Raw genomic sequence first — 25,007 nt, 5'->3', positions numbered from 1 at the left:
AATTATGTGTTTATTTGATTAACTATCGTACTTATAATTAATATAAAAATCACGCAAATCCAGTAATCTCCGAACAAACCGATATAAATTAAGTATTACAAATATTGGTGTCGTAAGTGTACATTTATGCGTATTACTTCGTACATAAAAAACGATGAAACTTTCCTGAAAGTATGTAGATTGCGACAGTGAAAAAACATCAAAATCGATCAAAATTGATTTTAGTTAACGAGAAAATCGCAAACATACATATGTACCACAGTCGAATACAAAACCTCCTTTTCAGAAATTGGTTAAAAATATAATTAATCCCCACCTTTTACATTTTAGGCATCCGGTAGAGATAAGTTCACATTCGAATTGAAATGGTTCATACCACTTCCGGACATAGTGGTGGTAGAGGACGAAGGCACCAATATCGCCGCGGAGAGAGAGACTTCGCCCGCAAACATAGTCGCGCTCAAGTCGCAAGCCTGCACCGTACGCGACCTTATACTTGCGGAGGAACGGGCATCGCAGGATGATAAGGTTAGTTTTGATATGCAACATCAAGGTTGCTGTTCGCAGTAGTCCATTGGCAATAAAAGTGTTTATTTTTAAAATGTATCTTAACTTATTTCAACCATAAGTGCATAATAAAAACCAAATAGTAATGTATTATATACAGTTAATGTAACCTGTTGTAAATAGTTGTGAACAAATTTTAAACTAAACTTTCTCGAAAAACTGGGGTTCGATACAATTATTGCAATATGGCGGTGCAAGCAGTGGCCGCCCAAGGACACAAAGTAACAGGGCTAAATCTAGTGATATCCTTTTCCGCAAGGAGCATTATGAAAGGGATATCAATAGAGATTGCATTGTCAACCAAATCTTTTTGATACAGAAAATTAGACTGGGCGGTCGGGGCGCAGCGGAAAAGCAGCGCAAGAAACTGGCAGAACTAGAAGGGCAATTGGTACTGGCGTCACCTAACTTGGTGTTCCGCGTGGGAGCGCGCGCGCCCGGCTCGACGGCCCTGCAGCGCCAGCACGTGTTCTTCCTCAGCTCGGAGTACGAGCGCACGCAGTGGATCGACTCCATACACGCTTTACAGGTAATAGCACAGAATACTATATTTTTGAAGCACGCTCGTATAGGTGCCATTAAGTGCGTAAGCATCTTAAAACGTTGTAAAAGTGCGCATCCAAACATTTTTTCAGCATTGTTACTAGCATACTTATAAGACATAGGCTGAGATCTATAGAGCGCACTTTGACTTTGCTCAGACTTAAGATTGAGTTAAAACGAGACAGATTTATGTTAGAGATATAGCTTTGTCTCGTTTTAACTCTATTTTAGGTCTAAGCTAAGTCAGAGTGCGCTCTATAGATCTCACTCTTAGAGTCCACTTTATACCAGACTTTCATATAAAGACAGTCCAATAACATAGTCTAACGTCAAGTGGCTTTGCGAAGTGAGGGAAACTGGGTAATGGCGTGTCGCAGCTAGAATACTTTCTTTCTAGCAATTCTTTGCTGAAGTTTCCATACTGTGTTTCCATGCGACATATTACACACCATAGGCATAGGTGTAAAGCGTGTAGGCTCGCCGCCATTTAATTGTAAACACTTTGCTCATTGAACATCGCGTCATCGTCCCCACCGTCATTGTGAGATTATAAAATGAGATGCGCAGTGTGTCACGAGACATTATTCGTGTGGCTCTTGCTGAGGGCACTTCTCAGTAGACACTATGTGTGTCGTACTGTAGGTTATTATAATTGTTGTTGTGACCTAATGTGGTTTAAGACGTAAGGTTTAAAGTACTAGGTTGTGAAAGGTGCTGTGAAAGTGTGTGTGACTGTGTAGTGTGTGTTCACTAGCTGTGTATCGGTAAGTCCTTCTTGTGTCGTTCCAATTTGTATTAGACAAACGTGATTGTTGTAGTTGAGGTTAATTGAACTAAGTGTGGTGTGCTAGGTTAGCTGGTTGGTCTGGGGCCGGTATGGGGATGGTTGGAGCCGGTCGCTAGGTAGGGACTTAGCTGGTGTTAGTTAGCATTGCCTAGTCTCATAAGAGACGTTGTTATCATGACTCATTATTGACGGTAGGTTAATAGTTGAGGGTAGTCTGTGATATCTCTCGTAGTGTGCAAGAATAATGTTAGTATGCCCACGAAGGCTCTGTTAATCTAAAGGTTGTAATCCTGACGTATCCGGTTAACCATTACCTAAGGTTACTTTTAGTGGTTTAGTCTTCAATCTCGATCATAATAACATACTTCTGGTGCTGACGAGCCTACAAGCGTCTTACGGCTCGAAAGTTTTGATGACGCGGCATCGCATCAAAGTTTTGTGTTTTGGTAGGTTAACTTTTACAAATTTCCACCAGGCATCTTCAGCGCCGCCCGCGGGGACTAGCACGGTATCAATGCTGGAACTGCAAAGCTGGGTGACGGCGTGTCGCAGCTACTTGCAGACTGACATGGGCTCGTATCTCTTGCGCAGCGGACGGGACGACTCTTTGCTCTTAGGGGACCTTCAGCTGCATATAGGAGGAATGACCGCGCCTTTGGATACTTCTGCAGGTGAGTTTACCTAACTATATAAAAGGAAAAGCTGACTGACTGACTGATCTATCATCGCACCGCTCAAACTACTGGACGGATCGGACTGAAATTTGGCATGCAGATAACTATTATGACGTAGACATCCGCTAAGGGATTTTTTAAAATTCAATCCCTAAGGGGGTAAAATAGGGATTTGAAATATGTGTACATCACGCGGACGAAGTCGTGGGTATAAGCTAGTCGAGAATAAAATAGAATAGAAATATTTTTTACTCAATTAAACTTTTACAAGTACTTTTGAATCGTCAAATGCATCTACTACTAGTTCGGATGCTTTTCCTACCGTGAAGAACCAGCAAGAAACTCGGCAGTTGGTCTTTACAACCATTTGATATGCAATATATACTTGACTGTCTTTTGGGTTTAGTTTTATCTCGGGTTTTACTCTTATCGATTTGATTTACATATTACGCTCTTGGACAGAGAGTCTTCGTATCAGTCGGTTAAAATCACCATGACCGTCACGAGCGGTGACAGTAGTTAATACATCCTTCTTCTATTCGGATGGGTCTAGAGTTCGATCTCAAGCACACATCTCTAATGCTTTACTTGTGAAGGAAAACATCGTGAGGAAACCTGCATACTTGTGAGTTCTTCATAATATTCTCAAATGTTAAGTCTGCTAATCTACATTTGGCCAGCGTGGTTGACACTGGACTATAGCCTTAACCAATTTGAGAGAACGCCCGTTCCAGTAGTGAGCCAGTGATGGGTTGTATAAAATAAAAACAAAAGTATGAGCATATAAATATTTACTCTTCCTATTTCAGATTATTACATCGTGGTTGAAGTGGACTCGTACGGCCACTACTTCCGCAAGGCCAAGTCGAAGCTGGTCTGCCGCAGCGCGCAGCCTCGCTGGAACGAGAGCTTCACGCTCGACCTTGAGGGCTCGCAGAACTTGCGCCTGCTGCTGTACGAAGATGCCGCACGCCCCGTGCTGAGGGGGAAGTGCACGGTTAAGGTGTGTTATCATCATCATCATCATCATCATCATCATCATCAACCGATGGACGTCAACTGCTGGACATAGGTCTCTTGTAGGGACATCCACACGCCACGGTCTTGCGCCGCCTGAATCCAGCGGCTCCCTGCGACTCGTCTGATGTCGTCCGTCCACCTAGTGGGGGGACGGACGAGCCCCCACACCCCTAGTAAAGGCGCGTAGCACCGCAAGGCCAAGTCGAAGCTGGTCTGCATCAACGCACACAAGAGCTTCACGCTCGACCTCGAGGGCTCGCAGAACTTACGCCTGCTGTAGTAGTACGAAGACGCCGCGCGCCGTGCTGAAGGGGAACTGCACCGTTAAGGTGAGTAACAATCAATATAACACTACTTCTGCAAGGCCAAGTCGAAGGTAGTCTGCCGTCCTAGCGTGTGGGTTGCTTAGTATAAGATTTTACATTTCACTAATATTTATAGTATTCCAGCATCAAACACTTCAGTGGTAAGGTAAAATGGACCGTAATAACCTTGTTATAACGCTTTTTGTGAGCACGACTACAGGCAGCCAGTGCTCCGACACGGACTTGATCAGGTTTTACTTTTTTATTACAGTTATCGCGCGAGTGGGTGGGCGACAGCGTGTCGCGGACGGTGTGCGTGGGCGGTGGCTCGCTGCCGCTGCGCGTGCGCGTGCTGCCTCCCGAGCGCTCCGCGCGCCACGTGCCCAGTGCCAAGCCGGGCGCGCTGTTCGGTGCCAAGATCACGCACGTGGCCAAGTGAGCAAACACATTCTTGAACACAGTTGTTGCGCGAGTAGGTGGGCATGGGTGGCGGCTCGCTGGCGCATGACTGAACAAGTCTTCCGTGTACGCATACGCAAACATAGCCGATGCACAACATTGTCGGAGGAACCGTAACATCTTCCTAAGGCCGTTTATAGTATTGCACTCAGAGCGCACTATAGAACTTTTTTTATTCAGATACAAATAAGCCCTTTACTGCAATCTCACCTTGTGGTAATTGATAATGCAATCTAAGATGGATGGGGGTAACCTAGAAGGGGTATGGCAGTTATTATTAAACCCATACCCATAACGCTAAATATCGCTTGGCGGCACGGTGGTAACTAGCCACGGCCGAAGCCTCCCACCAGACCAGACCAGAAATTCAGAAATTATAAAATTCTAAATCCCTGCCAGGAATCGAACCCGGGACCTCCCACTAATTAGACCACATCGCTTACCACTGCGCCAGATAGGTTGTCAAAAACTTCTGTGAATGGTTGAGACACAGACCGCACGTATGACGTGTACATAATGTCTGATATGCTTTAAAAAGTGTTACTATTACGTATACAGTGTACCCGGCAAACCTGCGAGCGAACATATTACATCGGTGTTTTAATATGTAACCTAACCAATTTTTTTTAAATAATAATATTCATGTGAATTTTATGGTGTGTTTAGACGTGAGAAGCGCAACATCCCGTTCATAATAAGCGCTTGCGTGCGCGAGGTGGAGCGGCGCGGCATCAGCGAAGTGGGCATCTACCGCGTGTCCGGCAGCGCGTCCGACCTCAACCGCCTGAGGAAGAGCTTCGAGACGAGTCAGTACCTACTTCATTCACTCATTTTAAAATAAGCTTCGATGTTGAAAAAAACACGATTTAACTAACGTGTACCAATTAGATGCATTAATCGAAACTAGTGAAACTACGCTACACATTCCGTCTCACTCACACACTATACACAGGTACATATTGTGTAAGTGAGAGCGAAAGATTAACGCCGATTTTCAATTCATTCATTTATTAACAGTTTAATAAACAGCGACTAAAGTTTCTTGTGATAAGAGCATTTATAACCTACCACACTTTGCCACACTGCAATGCACTTTGACACACTAGTTATCGTCAACTGCGATGACTAGTGTTATTCATTTAAAAACTCCGATTGGAAAACGTTCATTTAATAACCAAATCGACGTAAAAAACGTTTATTAAAAGGATCGTAATTTTGAACTTTATCTTGTTATAGATGCGTATGAAGCAGAGCAGCTATTAAAAGAGGTCGACGTCCACTCGGTGACCGGCGTCCTGAAGTTGTACTTACGCGAATTGCCCGAAGCGTTATTCACTGACGCGCTGTATCCAGAGTTGTTGCGTGCGTGGGGCTCAACGCATGTACGTACGCGTATGTACCGTTGTACGCGGCAAAAAATAATGTACATCGACCTTTAGAAAGAGATGGTGGTTTTGTAGAGCATTGTCTCATGAGTGACTGAGACAATGCTCTACAAAGCCGAAATCTCATTCTAAAGGTCGATGTACACTATTTTCTGTCGCGTACTGTACTTAATTGTGCACTAAGATATACATCCACAATTTTCCTCCCAACTATAGCAACCCTATACCCTATCCGCGGAGAGAAGTTAGCATAGGACTATAGCACGATAAATCAAAAACTATTATGCGAAAAATAAATAAAAATCTATTTTAGAATATACAGGTAGGCCTTTCATATGATACCCACTAGGTATAGTTTTCTTACTTTGAAAATAGTAATTATTTTTACATTTAACACATTTTTTTTGTGTGATGTGATGTAACCACAAGTCCACGGTTTTCGGATTTATTCCTTTACTTGTGCTATGAGACTTACCTACCTGCCAAATTTCATAATTCTAGGTCAACGGGAAGTACCCTATAGGTTTTCTTGACAGACACAACAGACAGATGAATAGACAGACATATGTGTGTGAGACAGACAATGTGATCCTATTAGGGTTCCTTTTTTCCTTTTGAGGTACAGAACCCTAAAAACAGTTTTTCTTAGTTTTTATAATAGTGTATTTTTTTAAATTAAAAACAGTTTTGATACAGGCGTGCAATATTATAAAACAAAGTACCTTCGCCGTATTTTTTATTTTTTTATTTTTATTCTGATACAAGTTAGCCCTTGACTGCGATCTCACCTGGTGGTAAGTGCTATGGCAGTTTGTTTGGCTGTCGTAGGGCCGGTATCCACCACATCAGATATGGGCAGAGATGTGTTTAGCAGACCAATCAGATTATTGTTAAATGACGTGATATTTTTTCACATCATCTAGCAGTAATGTGATTGGTCTGCTAAACACATCCCCGCGCTGCTGCTGATACCGAGCATTACGCGCTAATTATTTATTATTTAAAATGCTTGTTCCAGGGCGCAGGTGCCTCAGCAGATTCGGCTCCGGCGCAAACGAGGAGACACGCACTTTTGAAGTGTTACGCACAACTGCCAGATCTCAATAAGAATTGTATAGACTTCCTTCTGAACCATTTTGTAAAGTAAGTTTTAATTTTCAGTCAAATATTTTATCATAAGATGATTTTTTATTGTCATCGCAGGTGAAATTGCAGGTAACCCAAACCTGCTATCGGTATATTTATTGTCAGAAATGTCATATTACTTTACGAAAATTCTTAAAAACGATGTCCAAAACCCCGTAACCGTTTGCCAACTGTCCCGCCATAAACAATCGCTACATAGCATGAACTGACTGACACACTGAAGGGGCCGACTTCTTTTCCGTAACGTACCGAGCTGGTCGATTCCATCAAAACTACATCTATCATCAACAATATCATTTGCTGTGATTGGCTGAATTTATGGTATTATTGTTGCAACAATGCATTGTAAGCGAGTATCGACCAATTAAAGGTGATTGCGTTCGTAACACTAGCTGTTAAAATAATGCGGTAGGGCCCCTGGACTTTCATAATACTTTAATTAACCAATTTCCAATAGGAGGTGGTTCTCAATTCGGTCCTTTTTTTTAAATGTTTTCATATACAAACTCAAACAGGGTGAACCAGCACGAAAGCGAGAACAAAATGTCGTTACACAACCTAGCGACCGTGTTCGGCCCCACGTTGCTCAGGCCGAGCGCTCAGGGGGGCAAACTTCGAGCCGACCAACTCGCGGCCGGCACTGTTGACGCCATGGCGCAGGCCGGCATCCTCTACACTCTGCTGCAACAGCGGCACCTCGCGCAACAGTTGTCGGCGCATCGCCCGCACGCCGGCAACACTCCGCAACTATTGGACTGAATCATCCTCAACCCCCATTATATTTACTGTTTTCACTACTATATGCGGCAGATAATATTGTACATCGAACTTTTAGAGATAGCCGTTTCGTAGAATGTTGTCTCTGTTGTTAAGTCTGACAAAACGTCATATAGGTCTGGGTGACAGAGACAACGCTCTACAAAGCCGAAATCTCATTCTAAAGTATAAAAAAAAATCTTCTGTACTATGTTTCTTGCCGGCTACTGTACCTCCCTGACGTAGCTACCCATCTTAAGGTGTACTTTCGAGTCAAGACAGTCGGATTAATGTACTACGGAGCTATATAGGGAACAGCATTCGAGCGCAGCGTCACTGTCGCCTGACTGACAGCGGCGTCAATGACGCTGCGTTTGAACGACATTCCCCCTACATTTGCATAGTAGTGTACATTAATCTGTCGCGGTTTCTCTATGTTCTTTTGTTTTACGTCACGTTTCACCTTGTGTCACGATTCACTACAACCTATCATCGGTGTGCGGTAAAGCGCTCAGTAGGGTTGGTTGGCTTCGAAACATTGGCGTTAAAGTAAAACGGACCCTAACGGCCTTGTTTTGAAGCTCTAGTTCGTCCATACATCTATAGTATCTACCTAGCGCTCCAAGCGAAATTAATATCGCTGGTACTGTATTTCATTTATGACTTTAAATCAAAAAAATGTAAGGTGCATTTTACTCTGACGTTATTGTTTCGATGCTCGAATTCTAGTAGGGTTGGTGGTAAGGGTGGAGATGTAAAATCTCATACACTAACCCTACAGGAGACGACCTCCGCAATGTTATGATGCATGAAGCTATTGGGTTAAACCAAGGGTTACCAGATGTCAGGAGTTGTCTCGACATGTCCGTAATTAAGGTCCTCTGTCTGTCAGTGAATAAGACTTTTTACTCACTATGCACAAAACTATTTTAATCTGAACCGGAACCATGAGGACTATATTTGTCAAGTTTTACATTTCTAGCTGTCATTTTAGTCTCTGGGTTACAAAATAGACACATTATTGTTGCAACAAAAAATTCTTAAAATATATAAATAAATCTTATAAGTTAATGGTTTCACATACTTATAAGAGAGTGTTGTATTTACATTGGGGGACAACTGCTTTCAGCACCTGTTAATCTTATATTATATTTTATTATGTTTATAATAATACGGTATTTTACACCAAGCGAGAAAAATCTAAAAATGTACAAACAAGACACTAATAAAGCAATCGAAAAATGTTAATTTCAGTTTATAAAATTGTGAATTTTATAATCCATTTTAAAGATTTCACTTTTTTTATCTGTTCTACAAAAATCCAAAACGCATGATACCGTAGTCGCCATGTTAATTCCGACTGTGACGTCGCATGGATTGAAATTGTAATGTATTAATGTATTTCACTGAGAAAACACCGTTGCTACCAATCCGTGACGTCATGACAGCTCATGAACCTACAAAGATGGCGGGTAGCGTTTTCGCGGCGAAACTTGACATGCATAATTTAAATGCATTTTTATTGCACTTATCGATCGAATAAAAGTTTTGTAAATCTTTCTTCAAAAAAGGGTAAAGTACCCTATTGTTGGTCTTTTAAAATTCTACTATACTTACGAGACAATAAAAAAAAACATTCACACATACGCCTTGCGAAAGCAAGTCTTAAACATTATCTTATATTACCTATATCAATGAATGATCAAAAAAAAATTTGCTTAGTAATCGGAGATTTTGTCAGAAATATTTATTTTGGATGTGGTTACCCCAAACCCACCCTGGAATTTTCATGCTCGTATACTGTTTATAGGCAAAATTCCACAATTATACAAATCCCCCCGCCGCCGTAATGTCAAGTTCATGTTACATACATTTTATTTATTGATTGTGCATCTATTTAAATCTATTAGGCTAAAAAAAATTAATTTTATTTATTATTTATAAAAGCCTTGTAAAAACTACAAAAATAAGTCACAAATTACAAAAATAAGTAACAAAAGGACAATGGGCAAAGTATTAGAGCGGCCACTTCAGAAAATTAGATTTTTTAAATTCTACTATGATTATGATGAAACATAGTATGCATTTTGCGCCAAAACTTGTTTGTTGGAAAAGTTGCGAGTTTACAAAATGTAGCTTAGCAAAATCATAATCAAAATCACATTACAATATTATTATTATTATTATATACAACTGTATTTGTATTACTATAAATACAATATTTAGCATGCCTTATACATTTGCAATCCACATTAAAAGCATTCCATAAAAAAAGAAAACAGACTGAATATATCCATTAGGAATTATTATAATTTGCACAAACCTTAGAAAGTAGAAGTTATTAATTTTTGGGCAGAAACTTGTTTCTCCTGACTTAATATAGTAAGCAGTTTTAATTAAAAATATAAATGTAACTTTAGTAATGTATATTAAATTTTTTCATTGAAGTAGACCTAAATCTTTCTTGCTCATTTTTAAGTTTTATTTTCAAATATTGATTTTAAATTATTTTATTGAATGAGTATGAAGAGCATTTTTTTAAATTAAATTAAAACGAAATTTAAATGTTAACGAAACTTAAAGCGCTTACATGTTTTTTGAAATGTAATTTTGTTCTATTTCAGTTTGAATTGTAATTTCTTGATATTCAATGATATATTTTACAACATTCCTAAGTAAACAATTACTTCAGAAAATTACATTTAAGATTTTTAATTTACTATTTCAAAACGTAAGACATTTTGTATCACCCCATTTACAAAATATATAATGTGCATTATGTTCTTAGACTGAATATGTAAGCACTTTAATTGCAATTCATTAAGTATTAAAAGGGACCGAAATCGTAAAAAAATATAAGCTTAACACAATGGACTGATAATAATAACTTTGTAGATTATTTTATTTTCAAAAATACATTATTGTAAAATGGAATGCATCAATTAAAAAGTCAATAAACATTTAGATAATGCTGTGAATGGACTGTATTACACGTATTGCAGCATTTAAAATTGCTAGTCGTGCATATTAAATATTTTAGAATTATGTTACATACATACCATAAATCTTTAGTTCTTTTATTTACCAGCAACATTTTTGTCTGCATATAACAGCTGATGCTAGTTTACAGCTATTATTAAGTGTTTTTACAAGTAGTTTATAATGATGTTAATTTAGTACTTAATATACCAAAAACAAAAGTTCTAGAACAAAGTTGTTTCTTTCAAAGTTCTAATGATTTTGTTGAATTCACTATTACTTATTCTTTTCATTTGTTAATAATATATTTGTCACTTAGGATAGAAAAATATCTTTTTAACTATAAATAATTATTATTATAACTAATCAAGTTTTCTTTCTCACCAAAGATCACATTACTGTAGTGACCACATGTGTAAATTTTTGTTGAAAATTTATAGTATTTTGACAAGAAATGGAACTGGCTCTACCACTTACCACCCAACTTTCTAACAATACATATTTTTTGTGAAACGGTCAAACAGACTTTGTGAGTTAAATACTCAAACATACTAATATAATAAACCAACATAGTAATTATTACAAAATAATGGTTAAGGGATATCACAGATTTTTAATTGTTTAGAGTAATTTATACACTGCTATTATAAAAAAAAAACTTAATATACCCATTGCAATGATTGATGATTATAACCATGAAGTATAATTTATTATTTATACAATAGTTGTATACATTTTAAGTGGTAGTTTACATTAGATAGGCATAGTCGATCAAATTCAAATTGTATTAATTCATTATGGTTTAATTATCTATGGTCATAATTTTGTGCATCAACATATTGTGTTTATATTGTATTGTGTATAAGAACACTTTTTGGTATTGTATTTAATTTTTGTATATAAATGATACTAAAATGTAGTTATAAACCTTTCACAATAAAATGTATTTTTAATACACCTTTAAAAGAGTCTTTTATTTACTTTACTTACAAGACTTGTTCAGTTTTCTTTTATTCAGATACAAGTTAGCCCTGTAACAATCTTGTCTGGTGGTCAGTGATGATGCGATCTAGCTGAAAGCCAGCTTACCTGGAAGGGTACAGCAGTTTCTATTAACCTACAATCCCTAATTGCATTTTAGGTGACATCATTCTGGTACAGAAAATTGCTTGGTGGCACAGCTTCAATGGTAGATAACTAGCCACAGCTAAAGACTGAACCAGACAATCTTCACATCTATTAATCCTAGTCCTAATCATATTATAAATGTGGATGTTTGGATATTTGTTAATCATGCAAAAACTACTCGATGGATTTGGCTGAAATTTGGAATTGAGATAGATTATCACAGAGTACATGGGTATACTATATAGATTATACCCTGGATTAACACATAGGCTACTTTCTGGAAAATCAAAAAGTTCCTGCTGGATTTTGAAAAATAGAAATCCATGCAGACAAAGTCGCGGGTATCAGCTAGTAAACCATAGTTTCTAAAAAATCTTGGTAATAGTATTTGTACAAATCAATCAACTTAACATCTGAGGAATTTTCATAAAAGTATATAACTAATGCAATTAATAATGCTACAAAAGATGCTAAAGACCATGATTTTCTAAGTATAACCATTACTATTATAAATAAACATAAATAACAAGCTGCTCTCTTAAATGTATTGTTCAACAAGTTTCTTTGATGATCCTTACTCATACATTTTCCAACCCACAAGACATTGTCAGGTTCACACGATGTACAATCTTTGGAGCCAGGCCCTGCACATTTCCTGCAAGTTCTATCACATGATTTACAGGTATAGGAGCCTACTGTGTTTATACAAAACTCACTGGCTGTACAAAAAGATGGATGCAAACATTCATTAATATCAACGCATACACCTGATTCCATAGTCCACCCTGAAGCACACTGTACACAAGCACTTGGGCCATCATTGTGACACTCACTACATGCCCTGTGACATGGCTTACATGCATTCATAGTTTTATGAAAGTTTGTGGCACACTCTTCACAATTTTTTCCTGAATATCCTTTCCTGCAAATGCATGTACCATTTCCTTTCCGTGTTCCATCACCATCACATTTTCCTTTACCTCCACATATTTCATTGTTTTTATCACGAGGGCAAGGAGTGCAAGCTTCACCAAAATGAGAAACCGGGCAACAATACTGAAGATTTTCAATGCACAACCAAGTATATAAATCTGCATTATCATAATTTTCTTCTAGCCACCACTTTTCTAAAAGTTGTTCGGCTTTTTCTGCAAGTGCATAACAGTGATCTTTATGTATTTTTAGTTCAGAACACAGGCCTTCTTGAATTTCAACAAGTCTCATTTCACTTCGTGAGTATGATTTTAGTTTAGCTTCTTCCCAAGCGGCATCGCCACCTTCATGTTTTCCACGGGAAGTTCTATCAAGCCATGTATTAAAAGAATCTGTCAAGACTTTACAACGCAGACATTCACTTAATTTATTAGATCTCAATTTCTCAGTGTTTACAGACTGTTTTTGGCTTACAATAATTGGCTGCTTAAGTGTACACATCATGTATAGAGTAAGAAGCTTTGGTAAAGTAATGATGGCCATAATAATAATATGTTAACTATAAATCAATGATGTTATTTGTAACTTTTATACCATACTGGAAGCAACTAATGCTTTGTAATACAAATTGTACTTTTCTAATTAAAATTTAGCACTAAGGTATGTACTATAATGTAAAATCATTATTGATATTGATAACAATAATACTCTTTGATGAGTCTTTCCAACTTCTTTGCGCAGTAGGCACCACCGGTAGGCACCACCGACCAGAAAAAAAAGGTAGGCACCGACAGTAGGTACCAGTGTTTCCATATGTAAATTGAGAATTACCGTGTTCAAGGGTTAAAATTACGGTGTTTCTAGATTAAATTACGGTGGATTAGCTAAAAGAATACCGTGTAAATTACCGTGTCATTTTTAAAAGAAAAAACGTCACGAATTAGCTTTTTAATCAGCTATTAATATTATTCTGAATCTGACTCTCCTAGCATAGCAATATCTTTTTCATATACGGATTTATTCATATTAATATTTTGTTAAATCTCATTAGTTTTACATTTTTAACCGACTTCAAAAAAAGGAGGAGGTTCTCAATTCGTCGGAATCTTTTTTTTTATTATTATTTTTATTTTTTTATTTTTTATGTATGTTCCCCGATTACTCAAAAACGCCTGGACCTATTTTGAAAATTCTTTTTTTTTTTGAAAGGGTATACTTCAAAGTTGGTCCCATTTCAATTTGGTGAAGATCTGATGAACATCTTCGAAGATAGATACTGGAACTCCTCAACGGATAAGAGTAAATTGCTCGCGATCAGTGTAATAGCTTAGTAAACAGTAGATTTTTAACCAGTTATAGCATAATTCCATGGGGCCACTAAAAATTGTGAAATAAAAATTTTTTACAAAAAAAATAAAAACCGACTTCGTTACATAAACACTAAAAATTGAAAAATAATTTAATTTATTACCGAATATATTATGTATACAAGAGTTAATATAGTTCCATAATAATATTTTTTGGGGTCGGTGCCAATGAGGTGCCATTGTGGAGTCCCATAAAATTATGAAGTCTAGACGATTCGCGCAGCTAAAGCTAATTGGCACCGGCACCAAAAAGTATTATTATGGAACTATATTAACTCTTGTATACATAATATATTCGGTAATAAATTAAATTATTTTTCAATTTTTAGTGTTTATGTAACGAAGTCGGTTTTTATTTTTTTTGTAAAAATTTTTACTCCTTCCTAATTGCTTGAATAGGGACGAAATACTACTATTACGCAGTATATTATGAATTTTTAACGTGATTTTGTATTACGGTGACACGGTCAAGGTAATGGCCATATTACCTTGACGGTAGATTAGGGCTGAATTACGGTGCATCTACGGTAATTACCGTGTACATGGAAACACTGGTAGGTACCTACAAAAACCACGTAGGTACCTAACCACGTAAAATCAAAACAGAAGATTAGGTACCTACCTACCTACTGGTCTGTGTTAACCACTCCACAACATACATAACCTCTAAGTTTTGACCACAGCCAAAGATAATATATTAAACAAGTACAGATCGCTAACTCTCTATTTAAAATTGTAACTAGTTCAAGACTATTACTAGATGGCGTCACTTGGTTCGTATGAAATATATTTTTTATGGATTTGACGAAATATCATATTTTACTTGTCTGGTTCATCAAATTTATTTATATTTAGTAACAAAATACAAAATTTTCACAACATCACCATCGGAAAAAGTTAATTCTTAATTTTAATTATTGATTCATTGAACTTTACGATATCCATAGCATTTTGCTTTGGATAGCTGAAGTAGTATTACAAAATTCCAGTAGATGGCGTAACAAAATGACTTGTTACTTGAAAATAAAATTATTATTTTGCCTTTGGATTGGTGACGGTTGAATTTGACGGTGTGTTACAATTTTCTGAGTGCTTTTATTTCTTTTCCCTATTTCGTTTGTGAATTGTTTCTGCTATATGGACTCCGAGATTCTGCTAACCCGATTACTTGTGCTTGCTCCTGGATTTTTGATGATGCCAAACTGCTGACCTACGCTTGATAGCGGACCCTTTGATGATTGCCTGTGATTTTGGATTTCGTTTATTATTTGAGTAAAATTTGAGTTGGCTCTAAATAAAATTGAGTTTCATCAGCTGTTCGATAGATGGCACTAAATAAATTCGATAACTCACATTTTAGCTTGCACAATAATGCCATCACACTATAAGGAGTTGACCTACAAGGTACCGGCGACTTAAAGGAGTTTTACGCAAGCTTTAAATGAATGTATGACGTTAGCGATCTTACTTGTATATATTATCTTTGCCACAGCCTAGTAATCTGGACGTAGATAGAATAATAGGTAGATTAAAGTACTGTGTAACCGTGTATGAGATAGCGATAGCACGACGTAACGATGAATAACACGACAATAACCATTGTTTAGCAGTAAATATTTGTATTAACCAATCAACAATATTTGTATTAAACGTTTTTAATGTGAATAAAAGTAAATAACTCATGAGAAATACAATTACGCCACGAATTCTCAAAGTTTGTTTTGCAACTTTTTGTATGTATTCTTGAAAAAAACCAGTTACACGATAAGGGACAAAAAATAAGTTAGCTGCGTCTCTGTTTATCACACTTGTAACTTTATCTGTGTTCTCTTTTTAATGCGAATGAGAAAGCAAACGTTCTTGCATCTACCTTTATTACTCTATCTACGAATCCGGAGATGTTTTTGATTCGCCACGCGCCAAGATAACCTTGTCACATTGTAGTATTATATAGTAACCTAGTTAACTATGGCCTACGCACTATATGTTATTGGTCCGTGCTACGCACTATGCTATGGTCAAATTCACAAATCACAGGACACAGACTAATCCAAAGAGTATTATAATATACAGCACAGAATATACAGGGAACTAATCGACAAATCATGAAATGATCAGTCAAACGTAAAACGTAGTGATTATACCTATTCATTATTCTCTTTGGTCAAACGGTGAAATTCATAGAAATTCCATCAAAAATCATATTATTTTGAATCCTTGAATTAAATCACTTGCCCATAAAAATGTGATTAATTTGTTATATTATAGTTATTGTTTGAAATCTGTATCTATATTCTATAACCTTACTTACCTACTATTTCCAATATTTGCGTAGTACGTACTAATATAATATTATCTCCTAGAGAGCAACGATTACGTCGCGTTGTTGAAGTGACGAAGTAACCTTAAGCTGAACACATGCAAGTTAATTGTTTTGGCCTACTGTTCATCGTTTATTGAGATATAATGGCGGACAAAATAAGGTACCTACTCATAGTTTACTAGTTGATCCGCCTGGCGCCTTGGCTTTGCCGGTGGGTTTACTAATAAAAATCGCGCACCGAGGCGAGGGTTCCGTACTACAAGCGTATTTTTTTGACATTTTGCACGAGAAATCAAAAATTATTATGCATAAAAATCTGTTTTAGAATGTACAAGTATAGCCCTTTTATTTTATAATACCTACCCAACTTATATTAATCTTACTTTGAACTGCAAATTCACGGTTTTCAGACTTTCCTCCTTACGTGTGCTATAATACCTACCTGCTGCCTGACAAATTTCATGATTCTAGGTCAACGGGAAGTACCCTATAGGTTTCTTGACAACCACAAGAGACAGACAGACAATGAAGTGAGCTATGGAACCCTAAAAATATTGTTTTGGGCTATGTATTGATAATAATTCCTCCAATAATTTTTTTTAAAATATATAATGTACAGAAATTGCCCAGTTAATATTATTAAAGTTAAGATGTTGCCTATTAATAGTTTTATTATTTATGCCTATGTTTTAGATTATTGATATATTTTAAGGTTGTGATTTAACTTAGTAGTAGCAATTTTCTCTACAATTGACTAAAGAAAAACTTACAATTACTTACAACTAATCTATAAAATAAATATTTGCAGAATTGATTCAAAGTTTGATCTGCAAGACAATTATGAGCCATCTGATTCGGAAAATGAATATTCTACAGGAGAGAAACAAATATTCGACAAGCTACGTAAAAGAAAACATCAAAACTCAGACAGTGAAGAAGAGGTGTATGCTTTTTCTGGGTCTGATGCCGATTCTGAAGAAAAAAGTGATTTAGGAATAGCCGATAGTGATTTAGATGGAGCAGAAAAGTCAGATGATGACTTACCAGACTCCAAAGCCTGGGGCAAGAAGAAGAAGTCATACTATTCAACTGATTATGTCGATGAAGACTATGGAGGGTTTGGTGATGATGAACAAGATGCTCTTATGGAAGAGGAAGAAGCTAAGAATATACAAAAGAGATTACTTGAACAGCTTGGTGAAGATGATTTCACACTTGAATTCTTCAACAAACAGACTGCAAAACTTGATGATGGAGACACATTGATAAAACATGATGTTAGTCAGATGTCCAAGAGACAGAAGCTGCAATTGTTTGAAAAAGAGAGTCCAGAATTTTCTGGTCTGATTGAGGACTTCAAATCCAAGTTAACTGTTGCAAAGGATGATTTGCAACCAGTTATTGAACTAATAAAAGGTGGGAAGCTTCCAAGTTGTTCAGCTTCTAAGTTTGTCAAAACTAATTATGATCTGATCTTAAATTACTGCACAAACATAAGCTTCTATCTTTTGTTAAAAAGTCAAAAGATTAATATTCAAAATCATCCTGTGATCAAAAGGTTATACCAGTATAGACAAATGCTTAAAAAGATGGAGCCTATTTATATAGAAGTGATAAAGCCACAAATAGATAAAATCTTAAATGCAATGAAAAATAATATCAAAATGCAAAAGATTAAAGAAAAGAGTAAAAAACGTAAATCTGATAAGCAACCTGATAATCCTAGTAAGAAACTCAAATTATTGAATGCAATTGAAAAAGATGACGGCGATGATACTGGAGTTTCTGATGATGATGATGCTGAAGATGAGAATGATTTAGTTCATAACAAAAACAAAGTTAAAATTGGGACACAAAATGATGATCAATCAGAGGAAAGTGGGTTCTCAGATAATGATGAGGTAGAAAATGAACATAATAACCCAACAAGTTCTAACAAAGTGAAAGATGTAATTCCTGAAGATGTTGGAGACAAGAGGGAGATAACTTACCAAATTGCCAAAAACAAAGGATTGACTCCACACAGAAAGAAGGAACAGAGAAATCCCAGGGTGAAACATAAGCTTAAATACAGAAAAGCTAAAATAAGGAGGAAGGGTGCTGTTAGAGAGCCGAGAACAGAAATTACAAGATATGGTGGTGAAGCTTCAGGTATAAAGGTAAATGTGAAAAAGAGCATTAAAATAAAATAGCCTTTACTTATTTAAAACTGTGTTTATTAATAATTTTGTAGTATGTTTTTATTTTGCACAATAAAGCGATTGATAACAATCTGGTTCTTCTTATCTTCTAATGCTGCCACCTGTGTGAAAGAAAAAAAATTGTTATAAGTTTTAATAAATTTTCTTTATCTTTGCTTTTTGTGGATGTAGGATACCTTTTACATTATGGGGTACAGGTTGGTCAATGTTGCTTATCAAATGCAATCAACATCTGACAAGTTTAGTCTTACACATCTCTAGAGAATATAATGAATCTATTCAAAGATGACTTTTCAAAATCTGTCCACTTACAGTTTCAAAACTTTGTCTTTTCCTCCTGAAGCCACATGTGTACCATTGGGTGACCAATCAACTGCATACACCTCATCAGCATGTCCTGGCAAATCCAGCTCAAGCTTCTTTGTTTTCATATTCCACACTGCAATACCAAAATAAACAGTAGTCTATTGTAACATAATAAAATAGTAGAGAAACATTTGTTTTCCGCCAAACTTCTGCAACAGCCAAAATGTATCAAAGTTTTGGCCAAAGCCGAAGGTTTCTAGTAAGTGCCGAAATTGAACTGTTAGTTCTTGCATTTCACGAGGGGGATTAAGTAAGGTACAGTAAATGTGTGTGTTTGCGAACGCTTGCTCGCCACTGATTGGTCCGACATGCACGCACACTTACAAAATGTCCGTGTATACGACGTAAGCACAAGTAAAGTTCACTCGCCTTTGTGAATTGCAATAAGTATACGAATATAGCGCCAGTACTCAATGGAAGAGGTTTAATTATGTTAAAAAAGTTAACAATTAGTATTAAGGTTATTAATCTTATCAATATTGGATAGCCGATTAATCGATAAGGGCTTCAGCCAGAAATCAACCTTCAGTTGTACTGTACAAAGTAGTAAGTAAATTTGACACTGGTCAAGTATATATTTTAAATGGTTTACCTTTTAGTGTTGAATCTGCACTAGAACTGAGCAATAGTCTGGAGTCAGCCGACCAAGCTAACATGTACACCGCCTGCACATGTCCTCTTAAAGTTGTAATAAATTTGCCTGTTGTGGACTCCCATAACTTTACTGACTTGTCGAAAGATGCAGATGCTATAAACCTAAAAAAATTAATTTCCAACTTAGATTACCGCTGCCTATGAACATCTGGTGGATCAATGAAATTATAAAGAAAGGTGATTCCGGCTATACTCACGTATGATTCCGGCTATACTCACGTATTTAGTCGAAAAATGACCCTGGATGGGTTCAAAACCAGTCTGGCTTATGTCGTGAGTATAGCAAGAACCACGTTTATTTATAATGGAAATCACTCATAATCGTTTAAACGCTAATATCAATGAAATTGACAATTTGTTGCTGGTTTTTAAAGATATCCTCAGCCCTTTGAATTTAATATATAAAAATTAATGTTTGTGTTGTTTCCTATGCGCTCGCGCATCATAACCTACATATTTATTTAGAACTTGTTGTTACCTACAGTTGTCGTGTTGTTGGTACTTTTGTGAAGATTTCTTGCATAGTAGCATCAACGGGATAGCCAATGTAGTACAACTTTTTTGTATGGCTAAAGATAGGAATTTATATGACGAGCTGACAGCCAAACTCCAATAATGGAGTGGCACGAGAAGAAGAGTAGTAACAGACCTTGTATCAGGTGAGAATTTAACATCATTGATCAGCTGCTGATGTCCGGTCATACGAGCGAGGGGTCGCTTCTCTTTCTCGGGCAGCCACAGGAATAACGTGAAGTCGTCCGACCCGCTCACCAGTCGCTCTTCGCCCTTTGGACATGTTTGCTCGTACCTTTCTAGAGCCCGCAGCTGTAGCACTTTCTCTAAAAATATTTTTTAAAGATCGACAAGCTAATGGCTAAAGCGACAGTGTGCAGGTTTTGTTGGATTATTTTTCATGTTGCTGAGATGTTTTTGTACATTTCACAGTTGTATGCCTACTATCCAGATTGGACTTATTTTGATTTTTGCCCCAATAGCGCCAACTATAAAAACCTAAGAGTGGGATCTCACGGAGCGGTTTGCACCCGCGGTTGCGATCATGATGATCACGATGATCGCAAGATCGATAAACCGCCAGGTTTATTTACGGCTGCAAAGCTGTTCAAGTAAGTTCCCAGACCGCCATGGACACACCAGAAACGAGTCTGGGTGCATCCACTGATTCAGGAAAGGGATCGTTATGGACTATTTTTTCTTATTACTGAGTTAAAGAAGCACGACGAAAAGTTCTATAATTATTTTCGAATGTCCGTAACTAAGTAGTTATTCAGAACTTTTAAGAAAAAGTTCGGCTTCACTTCGCCCGCCGACCGATTGCAGAGTTCGCAGGCGACAACCGCAGCCCGCGCGATTCTACAAGTTGACCACCGGTGCAGCGGGACTCGCAAACAAACGTGCACTCCGTTGGAGTAAATCGCGTCGTGAAAATTGCTATGTATAATGTTCATAGCAATTTTCACGACGTGTTTGTTCGTACGAGAGTGGCGGGCGCGGGTGAAAACTGCTCGGTGAGTTCCTAGCGCTGTAGCAGGAGTATTTCCTTTCATGTATTTAAAATGCCTTAAAAACTCACTATCATTTGTATAATCAAGCCTGTCTAGGATGGGGTGAAAAGGTCCAGTTCTTAGAATATAATCTGTGCTCAGTGCTAGTGTGTTGACCCAGTGCGCATGACCTTCCAGTGTTCTACATAATATACCATCTTCAGATCTCCACACCTGTTTGCAAACAAATTAAGGTTGAAGTTTACTTCAATTATTTAAAATGCTACCTCACTTTGTAATAACATTATCTGTTGTGAGTGGCTTTGGGTGTAATTCTTGGCTAGGTCAATTTGGTCGGCTCTAGCTTAATGATTTAGGTGCCGCTAGTTACCATCTTATGGACAAAGTGGAAAGTGAGCTAATAATGTATGTTCGAGTATTATATGAACGATATGACGTATAAAAAAGAATAAGCCCTGGTATCCACTAAAGTGGAGGTGAACAGAGATGTACTTAGCACACCAATCAGATTCTTAATAGATGTTGTAAAAAAAGAATCATGTCTTCTCTCAATGACACATCTCCGCTCCACTTAAGTTGATACTGATCTTTGGTGTATTGTTCTATCAAACTGCTATTCCCTAGTGAGGAATGTAACTCGTCTGAAGTCTTAAGTGCTATGTGGCAAAGCAAATGTGTTATCTGGACGCCATTTCACTAACAAGCAGAACCTGCAGTTGACGCCTGTTTTCAAATATGCAGCTGTGCAAGTGCCTATGACGTGGTTTTTAATAATTTACTTGGCGAGGACACATAAATGCTGTTATTTATAGATATACCTTTATGGTTCTGTCTTGTGAAGCAGTATAAATGAGACCAGTGCCACCCCACTTGACACAAGTCACTGCTTTAGTATGTCCAGTCAGGCTTAGTATGGTGTGTCCGGTCACCGTATCCCATATCCTTATATCCCCATCTTTGGAAGAACTCGCTAGCTTGCGGCATTCTGGATTCCTGGAAAGTTATTTTATCAGTAATTTCCTAATGCGGCGGCTCGATTGCGGTAGAATGACAGCTACAATGTCACGATTGCAATCATCTCTGATTGGTTGATGCTCTCTTACTATTGGCTACAATGTCTTGTTGCAACAAGAATACCATAAATTTAGCCAATCAGAACGATTGCGATTGTAATAATGATTGATGCAATTTTCCCGCAATCGAGCAGCTGAGCAAAAATAATAATCAGATAAGTGAAAGCCATCCACTGAAATGGATGAACAAACTGTCTTTATGTTGACACAGCATTAATAATGTCTCACCGCTAACAGTTGCTCTCACTGCTGCTATCGGCACCAAAATGGCATAAATCAAGTTTCTTCAACAACAGGTGCAGTGCAGCATACTCATTAGTAAAGGTCAGTAGAGGTCATTGAGGCCAACTAATGCATTTAGAATTTTAGATAGTATCAAAGGCTAACTGACATTGGCCAATAACAACCAATTTTTTTTTCATTTATTAGCCCAATGTGTATGTTTAGTTGTAAATATTTATCAAATAGTTTTTATAGTAAAAAGTGCAGATTAAAAGCTGTTTAACCAGAACCCAAAGAAGGAAATAAGAAAATAAATGCTTAACTGGCACCGATTCTAAGCACAACCTAATTTTAGAGTATTCGCATTCTCTTCTTACTATTGTAATATGAAAAGGACAGAAGCAGTTTGACATTTCTAAATTTAATTTTTAGATGGTAAAACCCGTGATTTTAGCACGCACACGCGAGCCTACTGTTTAAATTTGTATTGTGCACTAAAATTTAGAGTCTTTTAATGTGAAAGTCATGTTCCGTTCCTTTTTTAGCATTAGTAAAAAGAAAAGGATGCAGATACTCTAAATTTAGTTTAGAGAGAGACTAGAGAATCGGGGCACTGTGATGTTAAATTTTTAAGAGCCAATAAAGTTTTAATTAACTTAAATGTTTATAGTTTCAAGCTGCTCAAAAATTTGCCTTATACCATTACAGAATATTTACAAACTGTTTGAAATAAATAATTACCTACTTGATATAAGGTTCCCAAGCAAGTGCAGTAACCCATTGTTTATGCCCCACCATAGTCTTGCCAATCTGGTTACCAGATATAGGATCCCATAGCATAATTCTTCCTTGTTTGCAAGCTGATGCCAACTTGGAGCCATCTGGAGACCAGGATATGCAAAGCACCCAGTTTGTGTGACCTGTACAAAAGAGATAAATAGTTTCTAGTTCTAGGAGTTTCTAATACTTATTCTATACAATCACTACCCATTATATTATAAATGTGAAAGTGTGTTTGCTTGTCCTTTCATGTAGCAATGATCACCGTAATTTTTTGCATGGGTATACCCATGCAAAAAATTAACTATAGTTAAATACTTGGAGTGACATAGGCTACTTTTTATCCAGGAAAATCAGAGTTCCCACAGAATTTTTAAAAATCTAAATCCATGCAAACAAAGTCATGGGCATCAGCTAGTTCCATAATATTTATCTAAAAATTTTGGTCTATTTCCATGCCTGACAATATTCCATAATGTTCTCAAAGATGTGAAATCTGCTAATCCACACTTGTCCAGAGTGGTGACTTTGACCAAACCTGTCTCATTCTGACAAAAGACTCAATAGTGAGCTGGCGATGCATTAGAAATATTTAATCTGTGGTTACCTTTACAAACATGCAGTGGAGTCTGTGTTTGTAAATCCCAAAATCTAACAGTTGTGTCTCCTGATCCACTGGCTAAATGTTGCCCTGATGGGCTAAAGCTTGTTGATATTACAGCCTCAGCATGACCGGGTATAGAGCTGGAAAATATAATGGATGATCTTATCATCATACTAATATTATAAACTTGTGTGGATTTAGATTATTTAAAATCCTTTGGGAACTTTGATTTTTTGAGATAAAAAGTAGCCTATGTCACTCTCCAGGTCATTAACTATACCCATGCAAAAAATCTTCGATCTGTTGCTCCATTGCGACGTGATTGAAGGATAAACCAACAAACAAACACACTTTAGCATTTATAATATGGGTATAGTGATGTAAAAGTTTGGTTTTCTCCCACAATGACTGAAACAATTTGGCTGAAATTTAGAATAGAGATAGATTATACCCTGAATTAGCACAAGCATTTTATCCTAGAAAATCAAAGAGTTCGATAGGATTTTTAAAAACCAAAATCCAGGGAGAAAAGAAAAAGGAATAGTTTAAATAAATGTAAACATGAAGTGTACATATAAATTATAAGTGATACAGATATGCTGCTTTATAAATTGCAAAGTGAACATGTTTACTGACTACTTTCCAGATGAGGTTCCAATTACTTTATTCTTATTAGGTATTGTAAAACTTGAAAGTACCTTGTGCATCGAGTAACAGGTCTGACTTTAAACACAGCCTGCTGTTGATATATGATTTCTACCACTTCTTCAGAGTTTAACTTGTCAACATCTAGGGCATCTTTGAGGGTTGATGTAATTTCAACGTCTTTGACGAAAAATAAAAATGGTTTGTCTTCCTAAAAGAATAACATTACGCTGTGATAAATTATAGTGCTATAATGAAAGACAACCAATTTTCATAAGTCTATATTTTAAGAGAAATATCAATTTTACCTCTTTTAATAAAGCATTGCAAATAAGTGTTAGTTGTTCCTTAGTAACGTTTAAAGGTAAATCTAATGGACTGCCGGTTTCTTCTCCGGTGTCAGATTTAAACCTAGCTTGCACGCTTATCGGTAAATCATTATCCAATTCCATTTTGTGGCCTATTTTGTCTTTTTTGAAAAACTTTTATAAACAAATTATAACCTATAAATCAAACGTCAAAATCACGTTTACGGCTCTGGGTTCTAGCCCTTAGAGCAACATCACG

General features: G+C 36.9%; 4 protein-coding genes across 8 annotated transcripts in view; 2 read left to right on the top strand and 2 right to left on the bottom strand.

Annotated features, from left to right (window-relative positions):
• Window positions 1–9,327, top strand: part of RhoGAP1A (Rho GTPase activating protein at 1A) — a 29,646-nt gene extending 20,319 nt beyond the window's left edge. For all 4 annotated transcript variants that reach the window (XM_069503679.1, XM_069503677.1, XM_069503676.1 and 1 more), the window contains 9 exons: window positions 331–528; window positions 887–1,096; window positions 2,373–2,568; window positions 3,381–3,574; window positions 4,168–4,331; window positions 5,022–5,161; window positions 5,592–5,737; window positions 6,759–6,883; window positions 7,402–9,327. In XM_069503679.1, coding sequence (XP_069359780.1) covers window positions 331–528; window positions 887–1,096; window positions 2,373–2,568; window positions 3,381–3,574; window positions 4,168–4,331; window positions 5,022–5,161; window positions 5,592–5,737; window positions 6,759–6,883; window positions 7,402–7,645 — 1,617 coding nt within the window. In that variant the 3' untranslated portion in view covers window positions 7,646–9,327. The remainder of the gene's footprint in view (window positions 1–330; window positions 529–886; window positions 1,097–2,372; window positions 2,569–3,380; window positions 3,575–4,167; window positions 4,332–5,021; window positions 5,162–5,591; window positions 5,738–6,758; window positions 6,884–7,401) is intronic.
• A 1,187-nt stretch (window positions 9,328–10,514) lies between these two features.
• On the bottom strand, window positions 10,515–13,461 carry LOC117989185 (cysteine-rich with EGF-like domain protein 2). The gene has a single exon (XM_069503685.1). The coding sequence runs from the start codon at window positions 13,223–13,225 to the stop codon at window positions 12,098–12,100; it is 1,128 nt and encodes a 375-aa protein (XP_069359786.1). The 5' UTR covers window positions 13,226–13,461; the 3' UTR covers window positions 10,515–12,097.
• A 2,702-nt stretch (window positions 13,462–16,163) lies between these two features.
• Window positions 16,164–18,643, top strand: Sas10 (UTP3 small subunit processome component Sas10). Of its 2 annotated transcripts, XM_069503453.1 has the most exons (3): window positions 16,164–16,294; window positions 16,413–16,532; window positions 17,181–18,643. In XM_069503453.1, the coding sequence occupies exons 2-3, from the start codon at window positions 16,516–16,518 to the stop codon at window positions 18,562–18,564; spliced, it is 1,401 nt and encodes a 466-aa protein (XP_069359554.1). In that variant the 5' UTR covers window positions 16,164–16,294; window positions 16,413–16,515; the 3' UTR covers window positions 18,565–18,643. The 2 variants fall into 2 exon arrangements, with proteins under 2 accessions (XP_069359554.1, XP_034832399.1); XM_034976508.2 differs by having other exon boundaries at window positions 16,174–16,532.
• On the bottom strand, window positions 18,595–24,984 carry Nle (notchless). The gene is made up of 10 exons (XM_034976507.2): window positions 24,749–24,984; window positions 24,494–24,651; window positions 23,799–23,935; window positions 23,157–23,331; window positions 21,935–22,109; window positions 21,185–21,329; window positions 20,243–20,432; window positions 19,532–19,695; window positions 18,886–19,012; window positions 18,595–18,674 (listed from the first exon to the last, which is right to left on the bottom strand). The coding sequence occupies exons 1-10, from the start codon at window positions 24,890–24,892 to the stop codon at window positions 18,662–18,664; spliced, it is 1,428 nt and encodes a 475-aa protein (XP_034832398.1). The 5' UTR covers window positions 24,893–24,984; the 3' UTR covers window positions 18,595–18,661.
• Between the last annotated feature and the right edge of the window lie 23 nt (window positions 24,985–25,007).

Source organism: Maniola hyperantus, chromosome 15, assembly GCF_902806685.2.
Source record: "Maniola hyperantus chromosome 15, iAphHyp1.2, whole genome shotgun sequence".
Lineage (NCBI taxonomy): Eukaryota > Metazoa > Arthropoda > Insecta > Lepidoptera > Nymphalidae > Maniola > Maniola hyperantus.
Note: the sequence above shows the minus strand (reverse complement) of the source record. Positions and strands in the feature narration are given on the sequence as shown.